Consider the following 24,842-nt stretch of genomic DNA (forward strand, 5'->3'; position numbering starts at 1 on the left):
ATTGAACGCTCCGTGGGGTATCGTGTTCTATGAACTCTGCTTTGTTTCTGTCGGGGTGCTTTGTGTGAAGTTGCACATGAGGGATTGTTGTTGTGCAACAATTTATGTTTTCCAGTGTGTCATTTGGGAGAGATTAATTTGTCAATTCCCCATGATGTAATAATGGAGGATAATTTTGTAATGAAAGCAAAAATGCAATCTTCCTCGTGCAGCAGTTGATGGTAATGTTTTCAAGCTGCCAATGAAAGCCGAGTGTATCGGTCGAACGATATGTCTGTACATGTTAATTGGTCTTATTGGGTCAGTCCAAAAAGCTATGCATTGAAGCATACTAATCAAATACCCTGATGTGATGTTGTTTAGGATTTATTTATTTTTCTTTTGGGTGATCATTTTTATCCAATTGAAGTCATTGGGGTACATGTGCTTCACAAGGCCTCGTTCCAATGGCCTCGGGAATATAACATTGAACCAGAACGGCACTCGGTAGAGAGCATACCTCCACCAGGCTGAACAGTTTACGTTTCGTATCCCACTGATAGGCCGGATCTGGATTCGGACCTGAAGCAAAATCTAAACGGCTTGTCACAGAACCAACTCGTCCACCAAGTTTAGTCATAATCCGTCCACATTATTTTGAATATCGTTTTTGTCGCCATCTGTCAATGGTGCAGAATCACTTTAAATATTCTAGTATCTGGATCCAGATCTGGATCTTCACCAAAACCGAATCAAATCGTCCTTGTCATGTACCCAACATGTCCTCCAAGTTTCGTCCAAAAACCGTCCACAACTTTGAGATATCCTGTTCACAGACACAGACGAGGATGAAAACGTCGCCAGCGAAGGCAGGCGGAGTTGATCGACGTGTTGCGCCGTGATGCAAAACACAGAATCGCTAAATTCCTTTTTCATGTGTAAATGCGAGGAATGTTTGGCTGGTTGTGAATAACGTGTCGTGCATTTGGAGAGAGTGCTCCTGGATAAAGACCCCTTTTTAATGGTATAATTTTGTGTAATAGTCTTTCTCTTGGAATTTAGTCATTGCCGTTTTGAAACCTCTTTGGGCCTGTGCCTAGCATTTGGAATTGTCATACTTGTGGACCGGCAATTTGAGATCGCAGAACGTTTGAGGGAGCGCGGCGCATGACAACGCACGTGTCCCTGCGCGTGATCCTGAAAGGGCATGTTGGCCAAGATGTGAGCCTTCACGGTGTCATACTGCTAGGAAAAAGTAAAAGCAAGTATCACGTTGTGCAACAGCTTGAGCCAATTTGTTTTCCAAGCTTCACAGTTTAGATCATGAGGTTCAAGTGGCCCTCAACTTGAATAAAAGTGGATGTTTTGTGCACTGTAGTTGGAAGGAAAGAGGAAATGGATTTCTTGTCTGTGCTGTTGACTTGCTTCCCCTCTTGTCCTTTTGCTGGTTTTGCTCTTTAAAAAGAAAAACTTATTTCGTTTGAAATGCTTGTTACTCTCAATTGATCCCATTGAGGTTAATTTAAGAGTTTAATGCCCCGTGCCTTGTGACCTCTTCCCATTTTCTGCCTTTCAGGGTGTCGACCTTAATGCTCAGCTGCCTGGGGGGCGGTGCCCTTTGCACTACGCAGCGGACTATGGTCACAATGAGCTGCTGAAGTTTCTATTGGCCAAAGGAGCAAACATCAATGTGATTCTCTACACACGCATACAGTACACGCACGTTTAAGTTGACCTTCTTGGTGACTACAAGCTTGGCACGTGGAATGCTCACCCCCGTAGAGGTCTATTGGCACCCCTATTTGGGAACACTACTAGGGTACTGCGAAGTGAAATGGTAACCGACTCTTATTTGTTGCAGCTGACTTCTCCATCCGTCTTCACTCCAACGACTTCATTGTTTTTACTGATCAATTTGTCGAAATTGTAACCAAATACCGTCTAGAAGTGTTTAAATGGTTTCACTGAACCTTAATTATAAGCCATTTTATTAGCACACGCGCATAAAGCGGAAAGCGGAGTTAAGCGATTGGTTCACTTTGTCTGTCCACCAATGTCAGTTTTTGATCGCGGAACAACTTTATCTCAATTGAATGTTATATTTTGACCATGAATTGGAAAACAAGTCTGTCGTTTAGCAATATTTTGGCTCTGAATTTGTCCCAATTACTCATGTGCAGAGAGGAGTGAAGTTATTTTTTTTACTGTGTACTTGTCTGGCAATCAAACAAACCAAAAAAAATTAGGGACGTCATAAAGGACACAAACAACAGGCATGAAGTACTAATGTAACGTGTTAACTGAGGTGGTAAACTTACTTTTTTTTTTTTTTTTAAATATTTATTTCCACAACTTTAAAATACTTATTTTGTTTCAATTGAATTATGTACCTTCTTAACACTGTTGAACCCAAATCGCCTTTTTGGCACTTTGAAAAACCTTTCGTTTAGCAGTATTTGGGCAAAAGCTTACAGCATTTTACGTCATCACGACCAATCAAATTTGCTGCTCGCAGACCCACCCACTCCCATGTTTGTCAACCTTGTGTGGGGTAAGGCTCTATGAGCTCTCTAGTTTTAAAATGTTACCACTTGACCTTGAAATGCAAAGTTTTTTGTCGTCGGTTGGAAGTCTTAAAAGAAAACTATGTCAGCTTTAGTTTTTTTTGTAATTGGTCTTTAGCTGTTAAAAAAAAAAAATGTTGGATTTATGCCAAACTTTTGAATTGAGTTGGAAGCAATGAAGCACAGACAAAATTATCTTTGTACAAATTTGGATGAAATGAGAATGACCTGCATTGGCATTTTGAGATCAAAGTGCGATGCACACTGGGTGCCGAATTCTGACACTAGAAATGGAATAAGTTTACAATGTCTCCTTGCCCCCATCGTTCCCCTGTTCCCACACTGGTCCTTCTGTGTTGTTGTTTCTTTCCCCTCTTTCTGCCTTAACCTTTTGACCTCTGTAATCTATCTTTTCCATGAGCCTTGATAGGTATGTCTACAGTTCATTAAAAAAGGTTATTTGCGTCAAAATGGGCCTTTTGAAGGGGTCAGGCCAATTAATGATTGTCATGTACACCATGTAGCTTCCACCAGAGTGGCCTGAATGGGGATATCAGGATGTGTGCTAATTATAATTAGCACACATCCTGATATCCCCTCCCTCTTCCTCTTTCCCCCTCCAAAAGCTGTCTTCTTCACCTTCCCCTCTCTCTCCCCTTGAAATGCCCTCTTGCAGGCACTTGACAAGCATGGAATCTCCCCCCTCCTTGCTGCAGTTTACGAAGGACACACAGACACCGTCAAACTTCTCCTGTCTAAGGTAGAGCATTTCCGTATCCTCTTGCATTGGTTTGACCCACCACTGTCAGCACCGTGACGACCCTATGATCCATTGCACCTGTTGAGCAAAAACAAACGTTTGTGTATTGTCACCCGTTCGCTGTCGCTGTGCTCATGAGATCCTGCATATGTCCGCCATTATCCGTTGTCCGAATGCCACCAATAATTATCTGGTGCCGACACGCACCGACACACTTTTGTCACATCTGATCTCTTCTTATTTTAATTTTTTCTAAAGATTTTTCAAAAGTCATATTTTGGTTCTTTTGACTGTAAATTTGATGTTGTTTTTTTGGGATAAGAGAGTTGAGGTGTGTAGTCAGCCTGGATTTTGGAAGTCTAACCAGGAGGTGGTTACTGGAAGAACACTGGCATCCTGTGGTTGCTGGGGAGGGTCGGAGGACCGAGACAACAGAGGATGTCATATTGGAGAATACACTGCATAAAACAGAGACCACTGACCTGCCTGCAATATGAGAGCATAAAGGCCTTGTGCTTTGGCCTCATTGCAGGGGATGCCAATGATGTTGAGAGGTTTAGCTTCCACTGAATCCAGGGAAGGTGGATGTGGTGCTGGAGCACCAGCCGATAGTGAAGAGCAGTACTCCATTGAGCTATGGACTGAAGCCTTAGACATTGAGTAGCTTTGATTTTTCTCAGGAAGGACTTTCATCGATTGACAATGCCCCATCTGCGGTTAAATTTGGAGGCCAGTTTTGCTATGCAGTCGTCACTGATGGCAAGGCCTTTTAATTCAGGAGGTTAATGGAGCATCAGAATGGATGTAATTTGGAATGTAAAGTCTGTTTAAAGCTTTGAGTTTGTAGATTTTAATTTTGTCCCATATTTTGTTGTAATGTCCAATTTGTAATGATGCTATTACCATCAAGTGAGTGTAGCAATGAAGGCAGTAGTAGAGAGTAGACATTGGTGTGTGGTAGAATAGGGTTGCTACAGTAAGGACATGTATCGAGGTATGCTAACTGCCATGGGAAGCGAAGAGAAGCTAAATTTGCAGGCATTAACCCTTCGTTTGCCGAAGCAGATTGGCACTAGTGTTCATCAGCAAGACTAGCTCTTAAAACTACAGTAAATAAAGATCTGTACCCCCTTCTTTGTACCACATTGGCCCCTCTTACAGGTTTTGTTTTCCACCGTTTAATTGCTCCGAAAAGGAAGGGTACCGATACCATTGATTAGGAAAGGGGAGACCTGACAGTAGTTTATCCAGCTCGCAGCACACCGGTGCCTCGGTTTCTGGTTTCAACGGAGTTTCCATTGATGTCGCTCGTGTTTATAAACTGCTCCTTTCTTTACCCCCATCCGACGCTGTGTTGTTTATCCAAGTACTGTAGTTTTTCCAGCGGGGTTTGTGGACTTGCTGTTGGTCGAGTTAATCTCCTTGTGTATGAGTTCATTTATTTTATTTTATTCCATTTCAAATCTTTTTTTTTGGCCAGGTAAAGTTTCTGGATATGTCGATTGGATCGATGGATCCCATTTTGAAATCTAACAAAGAATTTGATGATATTTTAAAGTGAAGGTTCCGCCAAATGAAGAGCTGCCCGGCAGGGGAGGCTCGGGGCCAACGTTTCGGCCGAGATACTTGCGGCCTGTTTGCGAATTATTTGTTTTATGATGAAGAGCATGTTTTGTTCGATCAGCCTTTCATCAGATTGAGCTATTAGAATACTGTCTTCGTTTAGCTGTTGATGGTACAGCTGCTGTGGGGTGCTTTAAGTTAATAGTTCGTATCTATTTGCAATTCTTTCCCATCCTCGTGACGAGAACAACCCAATTAGATAGATTTTAGTTCAATCCCAGATCCACATCCGGCCTATCGGTGGATAGAAAATGTAAACTGTTCAGCCTGGCTGAGGTATGCGCTCTACCAAGGCCGTGTGTTCCTGATACGTTAAACACTCTGCAACCGATGCCTACAGAAAACAGAATTTTTGGAACTCCGGCTGCATTTTCCATCCAATCATCATGTAATTTCGTTAATAACTCGTCTATGGGCAGGTGCTCCTATGTTGAAAATTGTGTCAATCACTCGAATGGTTGAGGATAAAATTAATTTAAAAGTGAATGAAGGTGAAAAGGTGAGGGCGGAAGAAAATAAAAATAAAAAGGAAGGGCCTCGACTGACATTCCACAACATTGTCAAAGATGGTTGTGCCTATCTATTACTGGTTTGTTTATTTGCTTGTTATTTGTTGTGCAAGGGAAGAGCCAAAGCTAGAATCTCTAGCCCTGTGAGCTAGGGCTTGGGTGATATCTCGCTATTCTCGGCTCTAAGATATTGAAAACTATATCGTCAAGGCGATACTACATTTTTCAATCTGTCGATCATGTATCGGCACATTTGATTAATGGAAGGTGGTGTGCCGTATCTTAAATGAAGATTTTGAGACTTATTTTGTGATCATGATGATGGATTCATGTTATCATAACGCGAAAGTCCCAGTAAAAAAAACAAAAGAAAAGATGTACGCAACACCATTCTTTCTCGGCTTTCATGCGAATGGTGAGAAAACTTCATCCTGTCTCAGTTGCCAGTTCTCCTGCCTCATCAGGGTCTTCCATTGATGATTCTGAGTCGAAGAACGAGGGGGACTCTACACTGGTACAATCACCACATCTGAATTCGAGGATTGTTTGAGTGCTGGATGGCGGAATGACATGCACGTCCATAGAGGCCTAGTCCAGCGTGCTTGACGTAATGCCTTGATGACGTCCCAGCAAAAAGCATGATGGGCGGAGGAACAGACGGAGAAATCGGGATACTTTACTATACAGTACAGATGACGTCTGACGTGTTGGCCACAGTGACTTATTCGTCCCTCTTCAAAAGTGCAATTGATGTTCAACAAGAATGACCGCACTGTGGTTACCTGCGACACAAAATATATCTATTTTCGGCTCCTTTGTCGAAAATCTACTGAACTCCTTCATCCTTGCTGTTGAAGGTGTTCTCCAATTCATCTCTGAGGGTCTTCATGGTTTGGTTCAATATCAATTACAAGTCTGACGGACAGCTGGGTTGATATCTCGCAATTCTCTGGTTTCAGGTAACTACTACACCCACTCCATATAGGAGCGGCAGGAAGGGTCATGTTATTATCCTCTCTGGGCTATATAGATTACAGTGGATCTAGACTTGGGCCTCAAGAACGTCAAGGGTGTGTTCAGTTACCAAGTTTCTTGCAGAGCGCTCGCCAAGTGGCTTAAGAATTCAAAGCAAGCACTCTATTTGAAACCGTTAAGGAACAGCTGGCTTGGTAAGCGCTAGATGAGCTGCTTAGTATCTGAACTCATCCCAGGTTTCTTGCCTTTCAGGTGAGTGTTATTTCGGGGAATGAAAAAAAAATAAAAAATAAAAATTACCTCACGGCTCAGCTTGCATTCTCTAATCTGTCTCATTAACCTTGTTCCATGTCTGTCCCGTGTTCCCATGTGAATGAATAAGATTATATAGAGCCGTGTCTGTCCCGTGTTCCCATGTGAATGAATAAGATTATATAGAGCCGTGTCTGTGCCGTGTTCCCATGTGAATGAATAAGATTATATAGAGCCGTGTTTGTCCCGTGTTCCCATGTGAATGAATAAGATTAGATAGAGCCGTATCTATACCGTGTTCCCATGTGAATGAATAAGATGAGATAGCGCCGTGTCTGTGCCGTGTTCCCATGTGAATGAATAAGATTATATAGAGCCGTGTCTGTGCCGTGTTCCCATGTGAATGAATAACATTAGATAGAGCCGTATCTATACCGTGTTCCCATGTGAATGAATAAGATGAGATAGTTCATCTGTTGAAGATGTCTGTCTGTCGCCGTGTTCCCATGTGAATGAATAAGATTATATAGAGCCGTGTCTGTCCCGTGTTCCCATGTGAATGAATAAGATTAGATAGAGCAGTGTCTGTACCGTGTTCCCATGTGAATGAATAAGATTATATAGACCCGTGTCTGTCCCGTATGAATGAATAAGGTTAGATAGCGCCGTGTCTGTCCCGTGTTCCCATGTGAATGAATAAGATTATATAGAGCCGTGTCTGTCCCGTGTACCCATGTGAATGAATAAGATTAGATAGCGCCGTGTCTGTCCCGTGTTCCCATGTGAATGAATGATTATATGGAGCCGTGTTTGTCCCGTGTTCCCATGTGAATGAATAAGATTAGATAGAGCCGTGTCTGTACCGTGTTCCCATGTGAATGAATAAGATGAGATAGCGCCGTGTCTGTGCCGTGTTCCCATGTGAATGAATAAGATTAGATAGAGCCGTGTTTGTCCCGTGTTCCCATGTGAATGAATAAGATTAGATAGAGCCGTGTCTGTACCGTGTTCCCATGTGAATGAATAAGATGAGATAGCGCCGTGTCTGTCCCGTGTTCCCATGTGAATGAATAAGATTATATCGACCCGTGTCTGTGCCGTGTTCCCATGTGAATGAATAAGATTATATAGAGCCGTGTTTGTCCCGTGTTCCCATGTGAATGAATAAGATTAGATAGAGCCGTGTCTGTCCCGTGTTCCCATGTGAATGAATAAGATTATATAGACCCGTGTCTGTCCCGTGTTCCCATGTGAATGAATATGATTAGATAGATAAGATTCATTGTGATACCAAATAGGGGATTGTGTCATTGTGATACCTCAGTTTTGTCGTGTCTGTCTCTCTCCCTCTCTCTCTCCCAACACCCCCCCTCCCCCACACTCCCCCAACCCCACACTCCCTCCCCAACGCCTCGCTCTCTCTCCCCTCTCTCTCCCCTCTCTGTCTCTCTCTGTCTCTCTAGATTAAACCTCTCTCTCTCTCTCGATTAAACCTCTCTCTCTCTCTCTCTCTCTCTCTCTCTCTCTCTCTCTCTCTCTCTCTCTCTCTCTGTCGCTGTCTCTGTCTCTGTCTCTCTCTCTGTCTCTCTGTCTCTCTCGATTAAACCTCTCTCTCTCTCTCGATTAAACCTCTCTCTCTCTCTCGATTAAACCTCTCTCTCTCTAGATTAAACCTCTCTCTCCCTAGATTAAACCTCTCTCTCTCTAGATTAAACCTCTCTCTCTCTAGATTAAACCTCTCTCTCTCTCTAGATTAAACCTCTCTCTCTCTCTCTCTAGATTAAACCTCTCTCTCTAGATTAAACCTCTCTCTCGATTAAACCTCTCTCTCTCTCTCTCTCTCTAGATTAAACCTCTCTCTCTCTCTAGATTAAACCTCTCTCTCTCTCTAGATTAAACCTCTCTCTCTCTCTAGATTAAACCTCTCTCTCTCTAGATTAAACCTCTCTCTCTCTCTCTAGATTAAACCTCTCTCTCTCTCTCTAGATTAAACCTCTCTCTCTCTCTCTAGATTAAACCTCTCTCTCTCTCTCTAGATTTAACCTCTCTCTCTCTCTAGATTTAACCTCTCTCTCTCTCTAGATTAAACCTCTCTCTCTCTCTCTCGATTAAACCTCTCTCTCGATTAAACCTCTCTCTCTCTCTCTCTCGATTAAACCTCTCTCTCGATTAAACCTCTCTCTCTCTCTCTCTCTCGATTAAACCTCTCTCTCTCTCTCGATTAAACCTCTCTCTCTCTCTCCCTCTCTCCCTCTCTCCTTCTCTCCCTCTCTCCCTCCCTCTCTCCCTCTCTCCCTCTCTCCCCCTCTCTCCCCCTCTCCCTCTCGATTAAACCTCTCTTGCTTAAACCTCTCTTGATTAAACCTCTCGATTAAACCTCTCTTGATTGATTCTCTCTCTCTCTTGATTAAACCTTACTAACAATGGAAATCTGACGCAACAAAGCTAGGTAGTGTATAATCACCAGAGGCCTACAGGCCTAATGTTAGGGCCACCACAAAACCTAGATGGCGGTCATATTATTTTCTCTCTGTACTATGGACTCGAGCGAGAGATATGGGTGTAGTCCAGAAGCTGTTTGACCAATGGGTGCACATTTCAAAAGTCGACAACACCATGTCGCAGGTTAAAAAAATACCCATTATTGTCTGTATGACAAACACTGCTTCCAATGAGAGCAGACAAAAGTGTTTAACATCAATGTCAGGACAGATTACATGGTGATAAATAGCTCCATCTGCGAAATATGGTTTGGTGGGTCATCATTCGGGTTATATAAACATTGATTGTGTGTGCCCCCAAGCACCAGCTATCGCTGCCAGTTGGCCGCACTTTGTTAGCACAAGTTATTGCATTGTCGATATATCGCTAAAAAAAAAAACACCTTTAGAGGCGATATATCGCTAGATCGTCGATATTTGGAAGGACGATAATGGACGAGCAAAAATATCGATATCGCCCAGCCCCACTGCGAGATAAGGGTTGTACTTGCTCTTTATCTCGTGTTGAGACATACCCGCTATAACATATAATTTAAATTTGCGATTGTCTTTTCTCAAGCAAATTTTAAAATGAAAATGATCTCCATTTTGGTTACAAAGTTTAACAACCAAGGCCGAGCGAGGTTTGTGTGTTTGTGTTGGTGTTTGTGTTTGATATATATATATATATGTTATGGCATACAAACGAAGTTGGTTGATTCAAGTGGGGTCGGATCGAAGGATATCGGAGCTTGTGTTCAAGACCGAATGGAAAATCGGTGAAGCCATCTTGTCTGATCGTAAAGGACCTGCAAGTTTCTTGGTTTCGTGATGAAGATGCCAAAGATTCTCCGATGCATTCCGGCTTCCTGCATTTCCAAGCTTGGAAGGTGGGAAGGTTGAACCCGAGAGCCATTCCATGTTGCCCGATCATTATGGCCTTTTAAGGTGCCGAGGAAAGCCGTTGTACGCCCTTTGTGAAGCGATCGAGTGTTGGGTCACTGCATGTCTTCTGCCAATTACCCTAATGTCTTGTTGCCCTGTGCTCGCGAAGCGAAAACACGGTTAGGCATTCGGGTGCGTACGTGTGCAACAACAACAACAAACAACATGCATTTTAAAGGCCATTTTCCCTGCTAGAGCGGGGGTAAGCCTTGCGGTCCCCATGACAATCTTCTCCATTTTGCCCTATTTTCTGCATCTCCCCTTGTTAACCCCCTTGCCCGCATTTCTTCTTCCACCATCTTCCACCAGACCGAGAAAGCCAAGTCTTTCTCGGTCTTCCCCGTCTTCTACTTCCTTCTACATTCATTTCCATCACTCTTCTCAACCAGTCACTTTCATCCTTCCTCAACACATGACCAAACCATCTCAACCTGTTCCTCTTCACAGCATCAATCACAGGCTCTATTCCCATGCGTACGTGTGCCATGTCTGCATTTTAAAAATTCATTTTCTCGGAAACCGTTGATCCGATTGACATGAAATTTTACCGTAGGAGCGTCTCTGCCTGTAGATTTTTTTTTTTTGCTGATAATTATGGCGTCATAGGCCACGTGGTTTGGACGCCATCTTGGAAAAACGTGACACCTCTATTCTCCCAAACCGCTTGATGTAAAAAAAGAAGAAGAAGTGAAACATGGCTCATTGTCAAGTCCACCCCATGGGGAATAAGATGTTAATGATGTCATAGGTGCCTCCATTATGACGTCATAATTCGACAAGTACAACGCTTGATCTGATCAGTATGAAAAAAACAAAATTCCTCTGCAACTTTTAGTCCAATGAACAGGAAATTTTCAGAATGAGTGGCTCCTCCTGTAGAATTGTTCTATTGATAATTGTGACGTCATTGGTCACGTGGTACAGGCGCCATCTTGGAAAATCGGAAAAAGTTGCACCTCTATGTCCGAAACCATTCCATGGAAAAAAAAAAATTGAAATATGGTTCAATGTCAAGCACACGCCTTGGGGAATAAGATATGTTAATGATGTCATCAGTACTGTAATAATGACGTCATAATTCGGCAAGTACAACGCTTGATTCGATCAGTATGAATATTCTTCTCTGCAATTCTTGGACCGATTGACACGAAAGTTTCACCATAGGAGCGCCTCCTCCTGTAGAATATTTTAATGACAATTATGACATCATAGTTCAGCGGTAAAGGCGCCATCTTGCAAAAACCGAAAATATTTGCCGCTCCATATCTCTGAACCCACTCAATGGAAAAAAAAAATTGAAACATGGCTCATTGTCAAGTACTCCCCATGGGGAATAAGATATGTTCATGATGTCATTTGTGCCTTCATTATGACGTCATAAATTGACAGGGACAACGCTTTGTCTGATCATTTTGAAATTTATTGAGCGTGATCTACGCAACAATTATATTAGAGAATATAAATTTATGTCACGTGGTCTGTCAGCCATATTGGATCAAAGAAAAAAAAAACAACTTCAAAATCAAACAAGTTCACTCGCACCAAGTTGTGACTGCACAGAGTAAGTATTCTATGAATACCATCTAGTTTAGAATGCAAGGCCCATCCATCGAGAGAAGTGTTGCTGTGATGGATGAAATCTAAAGTGGTGATCGGTTATCCAAGAGTCGGACCATCGGGATGATTTCATGTGTCTTTGCAACAATTATGGATTCAAATAATTTGCCAACGAGGATGACTGCTTCTTCATTTGGTGGCTCCTCACACCACTCCCGTTTTTAATAGTTTGGCATTGTGCACGCGTGTGTGTACCTTTGTGATCGATGGAATTCTTGATATTTTAAGGCTCTATTTTCATCTCACGAGACCTTTGGGTGTGCTCAGGCCAAGGTGTAATTTTGCAGCTACGTATTTTGATTTTATTATATTTTGTACCATTCCTCTCTTCTAGGAAGTCTGAGCACAAATGTTTTCGGGATTATTGGATTTGAAGATGCCATGATGTAACGGTCTAACCTGTACAATTGCGTGAGTTGTGAACGTCTTGTTCCTCGAAGCAATCCTGCACAATGAGGGCCTGAATGATTGCGTTGCATTGTCAGTCTGAAGCATCCTCTCGTTATCTGGAAACATGAGCTCCCTGAAAATGTCAATCTACTTAACGATTACAAGATCCCTCATTGTTGTCACCTGTTTTTTTTTAATGGAATGACACGTCCTAAATCGATACCGATTGATCATTTCCAGACCATCACTCCCTCTCCGTCCAAGATTTGGGCTGGCGGGATATCCTCGAGGTAAGCACACTTGCCTATGAGCGTGACCAAACTAAGGTTTGAATCCTGACCCAGCTATAAACTGTCATCCTGATGTTTCACAGTAGGGAGATTCATCAGTGTGTCCTGTATACAAAAAGGACGCTGAGCCGGGTGTACCGTCTGCCAGCACTAGTCGGCGGTGGCCGTTGAATATCCCACAGTTTTATTTACTTATTTTTTGCAAAGAGTACATGAATACATTCTGAACGAATTGCAAATTCCTGCCACATTTGAACGTCAGGGCCTGGCCATCTGGTTCTTCCGACCAACGCCATTAGGTCGGAGGAACCGGTTGGCCAGGCCCTGATGTGGGAGTAATTGGGGGTCGATAAATAAGGTTTCTCCCTAGAATCCCGAACTGTCGGCGTTATGCTTTTTGAAGTCCAGTGTTTAGCAAACTTTCCACCGCACATGTTCAAAACATGGGACTTGTTGAACCACCCATCCCTTTCTCTCGGTCATTACCCGCCGTTTACATAGCGGGGAGGAACATGTCGGAATCGTGCACTTTGTGACACCTTTTTGAAATTTGGCACGATGTTTGGGCCGGGCACGGGATTTTCAAAAACCACTGGCTACAAGTTGGCGCACCCCCCTGGTGGCCGGTAGATGCAAACTTCAAAATGGCCGCCAATAGGTACGAAACGGACAATATCTCGGCTTCTACTGATCATATATCTAAGTGTAATACCACTTTTTCCATGTTTTCTAGTACAGATAATCTATTTTTAAAGAGTATTTTAGGATTTGAGGTCAATTAAAAGGTCACTGAGGTCAAGCAGCAAACGAAGAAACGTTAAATGGAACACAAAGCGTCAATGGAACTGTCATCCTGAATCACACCAACATGATAATTGTTTTCCTGCTCGATCACATCACTCAATATTGTTGCAGCAACCGCCTTGACATTTGCACAATGGTGTGCACCTAATTGCAGCTTTTACAACACTTGCAGTTTCCTTTGCAAGCTCTAACACATGTGCAGTGGAGCATAAGTGCACAGGCAGCACTTGCATCACCCAAATCGGTCCTGTACGGGACCCATGTCTCCAGCCGTCCATTCCATTCCCAACCATACTGAGCTGGATCCAGCAGACTCAGTTGTTTCTCCAAGCCTCGATGCCAAATGACAGCTGATACAAGCACAGTTCTCTTGACATGCTGGTACGAGGCTGCTTTTGTTGGTATCTTGTCACGACATGACATGACGCAGCATGGCACTATGACATAAAAATAAAATAAAAACTTAAAAAGTGACATGCGTAAAAAGTGGTTGTTACTGGGCAGGATCAATGGACCCTTTTTGAAATTTGGCATGATGATAGGGCAGGTCATGAGATTTTGAAAAACCACTGGCTACAAGTTGGCACACCCCCTCCTGGAGGTGAGAGGCGGTTTCGTTTATTATTGATATTTCCTCTGTAACCTTTAAATTGATCTCAAATCCTAAAATACTCTTTAAAAATGGATTATCTGTACTCGAAAAACATGGAAAAAGTGGTATTACACTTAGATATACGATCAGTAGAAGCTGAGATATTGTCCGTTTCGTACCTATTGGCGGCCATTTTGAATTTTGCAGCTACCGGCCATCAGAGGGGTGTGCCAACTTGTAGCCAGTGTTTTTTGAAAATTTCATGACCTGCCCTATCATCATGCGAAATTTCAAAAAAGTGTCACAAAGTGCACGATTCTTGTGTTTTATGACATGTTCCTCCCCCGCTATACAGTGGATGTCTAAATTTGGGAATGTTGAAGGCGTTTGATTACCAAATGCACACCGATATCGTCAGTTGTCAAAATTTTGTGATTTGTGATTGTAAACACATCTGTGGCATCCACCATCATGTCATCGATTCTCCCTTCACACCCAGAGTACTCGTCATGGATGTTTTTTCCGCTCGTTTATCCATCGCTAGCGGATCCGAGGGTATTTATCATCAATTTTGGCAATTTCTTTGAAGACTAGCCACGCTGTGGGGGCATCTTATCCTGTTGAGCTCAGTCGGATCCTCATGCCTGATCCTGGTGTGAATCGAATGATTTTTCGCCACGGTACTTCTCCGTAAACACCTACCTTGTGGCACACATAGCACGCAGTGCGACTCATAGCATGGTAATATGCAATTGAAGGAGCACGCCATTTAAATGATCTTTTCAGGCCATGTGACTGTGCTCGCTTAAATATACACGAGTTTGATTATCATAAAAACGTAAACGGATGATTATCACTGCAAACTGGTTGAGGAAAAATGTTTTTGCTTTAAAAATACCGTTTTTAAAGATTTGCGGCCTGGCTTTTCTAATTAGTCCCACTTTAGTTTTGTGCAAAACATTTGCTCGTGGTGCAAACAGTACGTTTCTCTTGAGAGCCTCGACCGTTCACGAAGGCACGAAATTGGTTAACATGTCGGCGAGTGCCTCTCCGCAAACACACATCTACTCTTTAACATAGATCATCCATTTTCAGATCTACTGCAAACTACATATCTTTTCAGGGCTACGCATTGCTAAATGCTCAGCCTTGTTTTTGAGGCTTAACGTATTCTTGTCATGCGGTCGAGTATGAACCTACTCGACATGAAACACAGTGTGAATATTTATGAATCCAGCTATAAAATAGTCCTTACAGATTGGGAAGGTTTTTGTCTGATTCATCACTGCCTACCAACTACCTATCCACCCCACAGGGTGCTCAGAAGGATCTGAAGGGGCCGAATGATGTGACAGCCCTGGAAGTTGCAGAGACTGCAGAGCTGAAAGAAATGCTTCGCTGAATTTGTTTCCCCCCCCTACCCCAACCCCCAATTCTCACCTCGTCCCCAACTGCCACTCCAACACCACTTTGCCCTGATTCACTGGTGTCTTTACCTTCCTTCCCCATGGATGCAATTTCCTTCCGACATTTTGACACATCTTCCTGCCTCATGATGGCAGAATGTAGTAAGGCTAGCTCAGAACCTCAAATAAAACCAAATACCAGCTTTACTAAAGTGGTGGGACAACCACAACCTTTTTGTGGAAGAAAAACAATCTTAGCCATGATAGTGGATTAATTCCCACTCACTCGTCTATTTTGCCTCTTAGCGACTTCACGAGCACATGGGAGAGGTCTTCCAAGGTTTGCACAAGATGGTCTATGCTTTTGAGGGTGGTGTACCTTAAAAAGATTTTAAGGGTCACTTTTGTTGGGGTTACTGTAAAACCCTTTTTTGATGTCAGCCGTGTTGCTTTCCCCATTTTGGGAATGTGACCTCAATAAAATCACGATTTTGATTTTTTTTCTGCTCCGCTGCTTATATATATAAATAACCACCTTTAGAGGCCATTTTTCCCCGCAAGCGGGGGTTGGCCTTTTTCGGGAACCGTGGTTGTTGTTGTTTTTTGGTCCCCTTTTTGAAGCAATGTTTTACGGCCGGATGCCCTTCCTGACGCCAACCCTTTTTGCCGCCTTTAGCGACAAACAGGGAATTACCAGTGAACTGGTACTCAATTAGCCGACCTCGGAAGGATGACAGGCTGAGTCAACCCCCCTGGCGTTAATTCAGCGATCGACCGGGATTCGAACCCAGGATCCTGGGATCCTAAGCCGGCACCCTAGCCGCTAGCCCAACACCAGGGATTACCCTGGGACACCGCTGCTTGGTTATCGTTAATTCGTGATGACCTTGAAAACAGATCTCAAAATGCAAAAAAATTTTTTTTAACCAGGCCGTTTGTTTCTGCAAAGTACAAACTCCATTTGAAGATCCCACGTCAAATATTTGGTTTTCACCCAAAGTATTAGTGATTATTAAGTAACAGAGGTTTAATGCATAACCAAGAGAAAATATGCATTTTAATCGCCGAAGTTGTTACGGAGGGTGGCACTGCCCACCCCACCCATTCTCCAACCCACCCCTGCTCCCCACTCCCTCAACCAACCGCACACTAAACATGTATCAACTCCTCAAGACTTGGTACCAAACTTGTATCCAAGATCTCCACTACAAATGTTTCATGTTGAAGGACTAGCTTTATGCCAGATTCCAGGGTTGTATTGAAGATGAGGACACACGATAAATGAAAACATACTTTCACTCTCAGAGTGAAGGGAAACTGGAAAATTGAAAAATATAATCTGTTCAGTTGTAATTTTTTTTTTCTTCCTTTCATTCATTCCGGTATCATTCGGTCTCTTGTATTGGGTCATATTCTATTCCTTATACGAGACAACAATAAGAGATGGGTGAGTTAATTAATCGGGAGGGAGAGGGAGAGTTAGAGCATGAAGGTTGATTCAAAAATCCGGCCTTTCATCACCAGGTTATGGATTAGAATCCAGGGCATGCTAATGAACTACTTGGAATAAATCTGCAACCTGGGTAACTCGGGTTGCTCTTAACAATCGTCAATCTGACCTTGTGCAGCAGTCTCTCGTGGCTAGATTCCAGCCGCCTGGGGTGCTGCACCATCTATCAAACTTTCAAATCCCGCTGGGAATGCGAAAATCCGTTTCCCAGAGTGTTTTTTTTTTTGTTCGAGACGCTAGCACTTTCCATCGGCGGTGCTTACTGTAAACTTTTGCTTTCATTCACTTATCCATGACCCATACCGACGCATCTTTCGTCGATAACCGTAAACCCATGCTCGCCGTCACTCGACTTCCAAATCCCAGGGCCCTGTTGGCACGACGAGGGTAACAAAAGTTGGCACAATGCTTGGAAATCCAAGGAATCGAGTTCAAATTTTGGCAACTCTGCCCACCTGGTTCACCTGCCTGGACGATTATCCAGCATCCACTGCATAATCCACAGTGGAGGTTAAAATGGAATGGGATTAGAACCCGAAATAGATAGCTGCTTATTTCATAAGAATTGGAACCAGAAATATAGCATCATAGTCTGCTATTGTGTTCCCCCAACCCTCACTTTACAGCCCCCCCCCCCCCCCTAACTTTTGTCTTGTTTCCCTTATGTGAATGTACTTGCACTGTACACGGCTGTTAAAACCAGCTAATGGCTGGGCAATCGTGGCGCAACAGAAACGTTCTGATCCTGCACCAAGAATCCGTTCGGGGTCGTAACATCCGGAATGTTGGTTCGGACAATATCTTAGCCATATATATTACACATATATGTCTTCGATTACTTTTTTTTCCCCCTTCCATGCTGCTGTATGCTTATCCAAAGCTTCCTCCAGACCTTCATCCAGTTCTTCGTCTTTGCGGAGGATGTCACGACATTTGGGGATTGTAACGGGTCACAAAAATTGTAAATTTATCAGTAGCCGAGGCTTGCAGGTGAAGTCAGACTGGTTTCATGAAATGCATTCTGCTTTGGCCTCTCCGTCACAGATTATAATCGAAGCTTCAGTCACGGGCTTGTAGTTTACAATTCCGAGCTTGGTTTGCCGAACCATCAAATCTGCGTTTCCTGGATGTTCTCTTTCGAGCTCACTCTCATAAGTAGCGGCTCATGGAGGGAGCAACGCATCGACCCAATAATCTGAGGACCGGGAGGTTGAGGACCTGGGAGGTGTGGCAGCTGGGTGGCAGACATCTGGGGTCCAGGGATCTGTGGGTATTGATGGCCAGAGGAAGGAGGTGGTTGTGTTGGGGGTGGTGGTGGTGGTGGTGGCAGCAATAAGGTCGAAGTCTTCGAGAACCCGTCCAGAGGGCTTTTAAATGTCAGATCTGGGTTTTGTGGTTCTTGGGGTGGTATAAGTGGAGCAAGTGGTGGGGGAAGAGATAGAGGAGGATCCATGGGCTGCAGCTTCGATGAAATAGAAACGGCTGGTGCTAAGGCTAGGGCTTCAGAAAGTGGGCAGCCACCCGGACGCCCACCATCGTCGACGCTCACGATCTCGACAGCACGACCTCCACCTGATTGGCCAAGGTGATGGTGATGGTGAGAGCCTGGAAGAAGGCCTGGATGGTGGTGGTGGTGATGATGGTGATGGTTAAGCTGGTGATTCTTCCTCATCTTGTAAAATACCACAAGCATTACGGCAGCCATGAGTGTAATCGCGACAAAGCATCCTATTATTATCTTTGTCGTACGCATCACTTCATCGAGGCCCGTCATCGTGCCATCTCCGAAGTCTTCACCGGTTCCACCGACCTCCGCGACAGCCACCGAACCGTCCCTCGGAGACACCGTTACGGTCCGGCCTCCATAGCCCGAGCCGTTCCATCGAGACGGTGGGGTCGGTCCACCGAGGCCAGGCCCAGGGCCGCCACCCCCTGCTGCACTCCCTGCTCCTTCAGCTCCTTCTTCTCCCTCACCTGGCTCGCTGGTCTCCACCGTAACCGTGGTGAAATAACTGGTGAAGCTGCCCCCAGGTCCTTCGGACAACGAAACGTTGAGAGTCGCGGTGGCGGAGCTGTTTCCAGCCGCGTTGCTCACGAGGCAGGTATAAACCCCGGTGTCCTGCAAAGTGACGTTGGTGAAGTTCAAAGTCCCGTCATTGAGAACCGAGATTCGCACCCGGTATGGTCCATGCGTGACGAGAGTTCCATTGGGGGTAAACCAGGAGACCGAAGTCGTTGCAGACGCCCGACATCGAAGTTCGACCGCCATGCCCTCGGTGACGTTGTGATCGGCTGGTGGTTCGACGATGACTGGAGCATAACAGGTGAAGTGACTCTGATCCAACTCACCGATGTAGCTGCAAGATGGGGGAGAGGGTAGCGGAGGTGGGGAGTAAGAGTTGGTGAATATCAAAGTAGTGGAAGAGATTATCAGAAATGTAAATACAGGGGAACATCATGTGATTACTTTCAGCAAGCTGGCGATGAAACTTTACACATAGAATGGACATGGAATGTGGAAGAAATATATCGGTCAATCACGAGAAGGAATATCGCAGCAACAGAAGAGACATTTCCTCAAAGGGGGGTACCGACCACAAGAGGTGATGATCACAGGCAATTGCAATGCATTTCTAAACAGCACAAGAGTATATAGATTGTCTACATAATTAACAGGAAGTCATCGAGTTAAATAGAATGGAGCTTAAATAGGTTTACTTTAATAAATTAATTGACACGATATCATTTTCATTTTCTACTCTTCTTTCTCACTCTGTCAAGCATTTCCCTTTGTGATGTCTTCCACCATTTCCTTTTGCAATCACATTGTTGTCCCATCCACCGTTTCAAATGACCTGGATACCGATGTTTTACATGCAATCTGTTCCTTTTACTAGTCTCCTTGTTTCCCTCCTTCCTACTCCCTTTCCTCTTCTTTTTCCCCCCTTCCCATGCCTCCTCCCCCCCAAGCCCGCTCCCTCCCTCAGATCTCCCGATGTCCCTGCTCTCCATCTTATCTCCCGCTCCCTCCCTCAGATCTCCCGATGTCCCTGCTCTCCATCTTATCTCCCGCTCCCTTTATCACATGTTCTATGTGTCGGTTTATCTTTTTGTGATCAATGTTAGCTCTTACACGAGCCTCGATCTTGTATACAAAAGACAAAACAAAAAAACCTGTCACCATTAAACCACCTTTCGTGTGGAGTTGGCCGGGGGTAGCTTGGCCCGAGGCCTGACGTTTGACTCGTTAGGGCACGAGTTTGGCCTTGGCGTCGGTGATTGCTCGCGTACTGTTCGGGAAGGACCCCCTGGGATCTTTAATGCCGAACAACAAATGTTAGCAGACGGGACACCCTTTCAACGTCCATCCGAGGAACATCTTGGAGGCGAGTATGCATGCCCTCTTGGCCATCCTGCCAACCCTCTTGCCACTTCCTTCATTTTGTTTCCTGTTTCTGTATCTACAAGTTCTCTTTCCACCCTCTCACCACCTTGATCCCACTTCTTGATGCCATTTTCTATTTCACCACCAATTTGTCCCTTCCATTCGCTTTTCCCATTTCTCTTCCCAAGTTTCCTCTTACCGAGATCATAGCCCCTTTTTTTTGTCCCCCGTTGCACCGCGGAGCGAAAGGGGGACTATGGTTTTCCCGTGCGTGCGTAAGCGAAGGACCGAATTCTAATTTGGTATGTGCGTGCAACCCACGTCAAAATCCAAGATGGCCGCCACCATGTATGTCTGACGCCATGTATGTCTGAACCTTGTGAGCGGAATATCTTGAAAAATACGCGAAGTACCAACTTCTAATCTGGTGTGTGGGTGTATCTTGGCATAAGAAAGAACGCTATTGAAAATTGGGTCGCCACGTCAAAATCCAAGATGGCCACCGCCATGTATTTCTGAACCTTGTGAGCGGAATATCTTGAAAAATAAGCGAAGTACAAACTTCTAATCTGGCGTGTGGGTGTATCTCGGCATAAGGAAGAAGGCTATTTAAAATTGGGTCGCCACGTCAAAATCCAAGATGGCCACCGCCATGTATTTCTGAACCTTGTGACCGGAATATCTTGAAACATAAGCGAAGTACCAACTTCTAATCTGGCGTGTGGGTGTATCTCGGCATAAGGAAGAACGCTATTTAAAATTTGGTCGCCATGTCAAAATCCAAGATGGCCGCCTTGCGTCTTCCACTTTGTCAACTCACATCACTTCACCGACGGGGGACCTAGGCGTAACGCTTGTCCCCCGTCGCACCGCGGAGCGAAAGGGGGACTATGGTTTTCCCCTCCATCCGTGTGTCCGTACGTGCGTGCGTAAGCGAAGGACCGCATTCGAATTTGGTGTGTGGGTGCAACCCACGTCAAAATCTAAGATGGCCGCCCCCATGTATGTCTGATGCCATGTATGTCTGAACCTTGTGAGCGGAATATCTTGAAAAATAAGCGAAGTACCAACTTCTAATCTGGTGTGTGGGGGTATCCAGGCAAAAGGAAGAACGCTATTGAAAATTGGGTCGCCACGTCAAAATCCAAGATGGCCGCCACCATATATCTGTTTGAGCCTTGTGAGTGAAATATCTTGAAAAATAAATGAACTATTAACTTCTAATCTGGTTTTTGGGTGTATCTATGCATAAGGAAGAACGCTATTGAAAATTGGGTCGCCACGTCAAAATCCAAGATGGCCGCCGCCATGTATGTCTGAACCTTGTGAGCGGAATATCTTGAAAAATAAGTGAAGTACCAACTTCTAATCTGGTGTGTGGGTGTATCCAGGCATAAGGAGGAACGCTATTGAAAATTGGGTCGCCACGTCAAAATCCAAGATGGCCGCCACCATATATATGTCTGAACCTTATGAGCGAAATATCTTGAAAAATAAACGAACTACTAACTTCTAATCTAGTGTGTGGGTGTATCTACGCATCTATTGATAAGTGGGTCGCCACGTCAAAATCCAAGATGGCCGCCTTGCGTCTTCCACTTTGTCAACTCGCATCACTTCACCGACAGGGGAGCTAGGCGTAACGCTTGTCCCCCGTCGCACCGCGGAGCAAAAGGGGCACTATGGTTTTCCCCTCCGTCCGTGCGTACGTACGTGTGTGCGTAAGCGAAGGACCGCATTCGAATTTGGTGTGTGGGTGCAACCCATGTCAAAATCTAAGATGGCCGCCGCCATGTATGTCTGATGCCATGTATGTCTGAACCTTGTGAGCGGAATATCTTGAAAAATAAGCGAAGTACCAACTTCTAATCTGGTGTGTGGGTGTATCCAGGCATAAGGAAGAACGCTATTGAAAATTGGGTCGCCACGTCAAAATCCAAGATGGCCGCCACCATATATATGTCAACCTTGTGAGCGAAATATCTTGAAAAATAAACGAACTACTAACTTCTAATCTGGTGTGTCGTTGCCTTTTTTCCTATTTCACCACCAAATTCTCCCTTCCATCCACTTTTCCCATTTCTCTTCCGAGGTTCCCTCTTACCGAGATCGTAGCCTTGGTGGCGAGCGGCATCGGGCGCAGCAGCTCGTGTTTGCTACAGCTCCTGCACCATCTCCTCCAGTCCCACGGTCTCTCCAACCCTCGGCTCCCGTTTCTCTGAGCCACCACGAGAGCCACAGGGCGTCGCAGTTGCATCTCCAGGGGTTGTGGTGCAGCTGCACACGGTGCAGTGCAGGTAGAGGAGTGAACAGGTCGTGTGGAAGTGAAGTAAGGTTGTTATGCGCGAGGTTGAGTTCCACAAGAGATCGGAGATCGTCAAAAGCATTTCTCTCGATCTGCCGGATCTAAGAGGAAGAAAGATGTTGTCAGCCAAGAATCTCAACCTTCCGCTCATGTTAAAATACTATTATAAAAACTTTCATCGTTTTACAGCTTGTAGTATTTATTACTTGTTGGCATTGTGCATAATTGGTAAGGAGTGGGGGGGGGGGGGGGGGGGGGGGTTCAATCATGTTGAATGCATGCCTATTAATTAGTCGGTGCAAGCAGTAGAAACAGCCGGCTTGGCATCGACTCCCGAGGAGGCAAAGGTGCAGTACCAGATGGCCTTTCAAATTTACCGGGAATCGAATGCAGGAGCGTGGAGTTCAGAGGCAAGCTGTTCGTTATCCTGACACTTCCAATAACTCTAAATAAATAATAAATGTGCATGCTCATAATGTATCTTAATCATTGGACTAGATAACGAGGATAAATTCAATACTGACAAGTTGTAATTCGTCCTGTGGGGAATGGTCCGTGGAGCATTTTCATTGGTTAAAAGGTGCGGTTGTGACTCGAGTCAGTTCATGATATCGTGAGCTGTGGCACCGAGTTTGCTCGTATAAAGCTCACCAGTATACATGATGGATTTTAATAATCCCTCAAGGATTAAACAAAGCGCAATCGTGAAGGTGTAATTTGCAGGACGTGTGAAGAGGGCTTCTGAGAATGTTTGTTCAATCTGAAGTTCGTTACCAATAATGCGCAACCACAGATGGCGTGCAAGGGCATCTGGGATTGCCAAGCAGGTAACGTAGTCATGTCCTTGGAAATGATGTAACCAGCTAGCTAGGGAGAGAGGGAGATGTTTATGAGGAGAGAGAGGGATGTTGATGAGAGATGTAGAGAATACTATTATAAAATAGTGAGATGTAGATGAGAGATGTAGAGAATACTATTATAAAATAGTGAGATGTGGAAGAGAGACAGAGACAGACATGTAGATGTAGAGGAGAGAGAAATGTATGAGAGAGATAGAGATGTCGATGAGAGAGATAGAGATGTCGATGAGAGAGATAGAGATGTCCATGAGAGAGATAGAGATGTCGATGAGAGAGGGATAGAGATGTCGATGAGAGAGAGATAGAGATGTCGATGAGAGAGATAGAGATGTCGATGAGAGAGATAGAGATGTCGATGAGAGAGATAGAGATGTCGATGAGAGAGATAGAGATGTCGATGAGAGAGATAGAGATGTCGATGAGAGAGATAGAGATGTCGATGAGAGAGATAGAGATGTCGATGAGAGAGATAGAGATGTCGATGAGAGAGATAGAGATAGAGATGTCGATGAGAGAGATAGAGATGTCGATGAGAGAGATAGAGATGTCGATGAGAGATAGATAGGGATAGAGATGTCGATGCGAGAGATAGATAGAGATGTCGATGAGAGAGATAGAGATGTCGATGAGAGAGATAGAGATGTCGATGAGAGAGATAGAGATGTCGATGAGAGAGATAGAGATGTCGATGAGAGAGATAGATAGAAATGTCGATGAGAGAGATAGATAGAAATGTCGATGAGAGAGATAGATAGAGATGTCGATGAGAGAGATAGAGATGTCGATGATAGAGATGTCGATGGGAGAGATAGATAGAAATGTCGATGAGAGAGATAGATAGAAATGTCGATGAGAGAGATAGATAGAGATGTCGATGAGAGAGATAGATTGAGATGTCGATGAGAGAGATAGATAGAGATGTCGATGAGAGAGATAGATAGAGAGGCCGATGAGAGAGATAGAGATGTCGATGAGAGATAGATAGAAATGTCGATGAGAGAGATAGATAGAGATGTCGATGAGAGATGTCGATGAGAGAGAGAGATAGAGATGTCGATGAGAGATAGAGATGTCGATGAGAGAGATAGGTAGAGATGTCGATGAGAGAGATAGAGATGTCGATGAGAGAGATAGATAGAGATGTCGATGAGAGAGATAGAGATGTCGATGAGAGGGATAGATAGATAGAGATGTCGATGAGATAGAGATAGAGATGTCGATGAGAGAGATAGAGATGTCGATGAGAGATAGATAGAGATGTCGATGAGAGAGAGAGAGATAGAGATGTATATGAGAAAGATAGAGATGTATATGAGAAAGATAGAGATGTATATGAGAAAGATACGTAGAGGAGAGAGAGAGTGAGAGAGAGTGAGATGGGAGATGTCGATGAGAAAGAGAGAGATAGAGAACGTGATAATAGATTTAGAGGAGAGAGAGAGATGGAGCGAGAGGGAGATAGGAGAGAGATGTACAGTCGTGGCCAAAAATATTGGCACCCTTGCACTTTTTTTCAAATAATTCACCATTTCTTCCAGAAAAATGTTGAAATTAAAAAATGTTTTGGTATCCACATCTGTATTTCTTTGGTTGGCA

General features: G+C 44.2%; 2 protein-coding genes across 2 annotated transcripts in view; one reads left to right on the top strand and one right to left on the bottom strand.

Annotated features, from left to right (window-relative positions):
- The window catches only part of NUP160 (nucleoporin 160), a 130,046-nt gene extending 114,365 nt beyond the window's left edge, over positions 1 to 15,681 (top strand). The window contains exons 35-37 of the mRNA XM_068134316.2: positions 1,556 to 1,669; positions 3,220 to 3,303; positions 15,096 to 15,681. Of these exons, the coding sequence (XP_067990417.1) occupies positions 1,556 to 1,669; positions 3,220 to 3,303; positions 15,096 to 15,182 (285 nt within the window). The 3' untranslated portion in view covers positions 15,183 to 15,681. The remainder of the gene's footprint in view (positions 1 to 1,555; positions 1,670 to 3,219; positions 3,304 to 15,095) is intronic.
- Positions 15,682 to 17,349: 1,668 nt separating this feature from the next.
- LOC137438349 (leucine-rich repeat-containing protein 4C-like) overlaps positions 17,350 to 24,842 on the bottom strand; it is a 40,587-nt gene continuing 33,094 nt past the window's right edge. The window contains exons 4-5 of the mRNA XM_068133464.2: positions 22,186 to 22,487; positions 17,350 to 19,053 (exon numbers count right to left, since the gene is read on the bottom strand). Of these exons, the coding sequence (XP_067989565.2) occupies positions 17,805 to 19,053; positions 22,186 to 22,487 (1,551 nt within the window). The 3' untranslated portion in view covers positions 17,350 to 17,804. The remainder of the gene's footprint in view (positions 19,054 to 22,185; positions 22,488 to 24,842) is intronic.

This window comes from Myxine glutinosa, chromosome 13, assembly GCF_964187855.1.
Source record: "Myxine glutinosa chromosome 13, kmMyxGlut1.1, whole genome shotgun sequence".
Lineage (NCBI taxonomy): Eukaryota > Metazoa > Chordata > Myxini > Myxiniformes > Myxinidae > Myxine > Myxine glutinosa.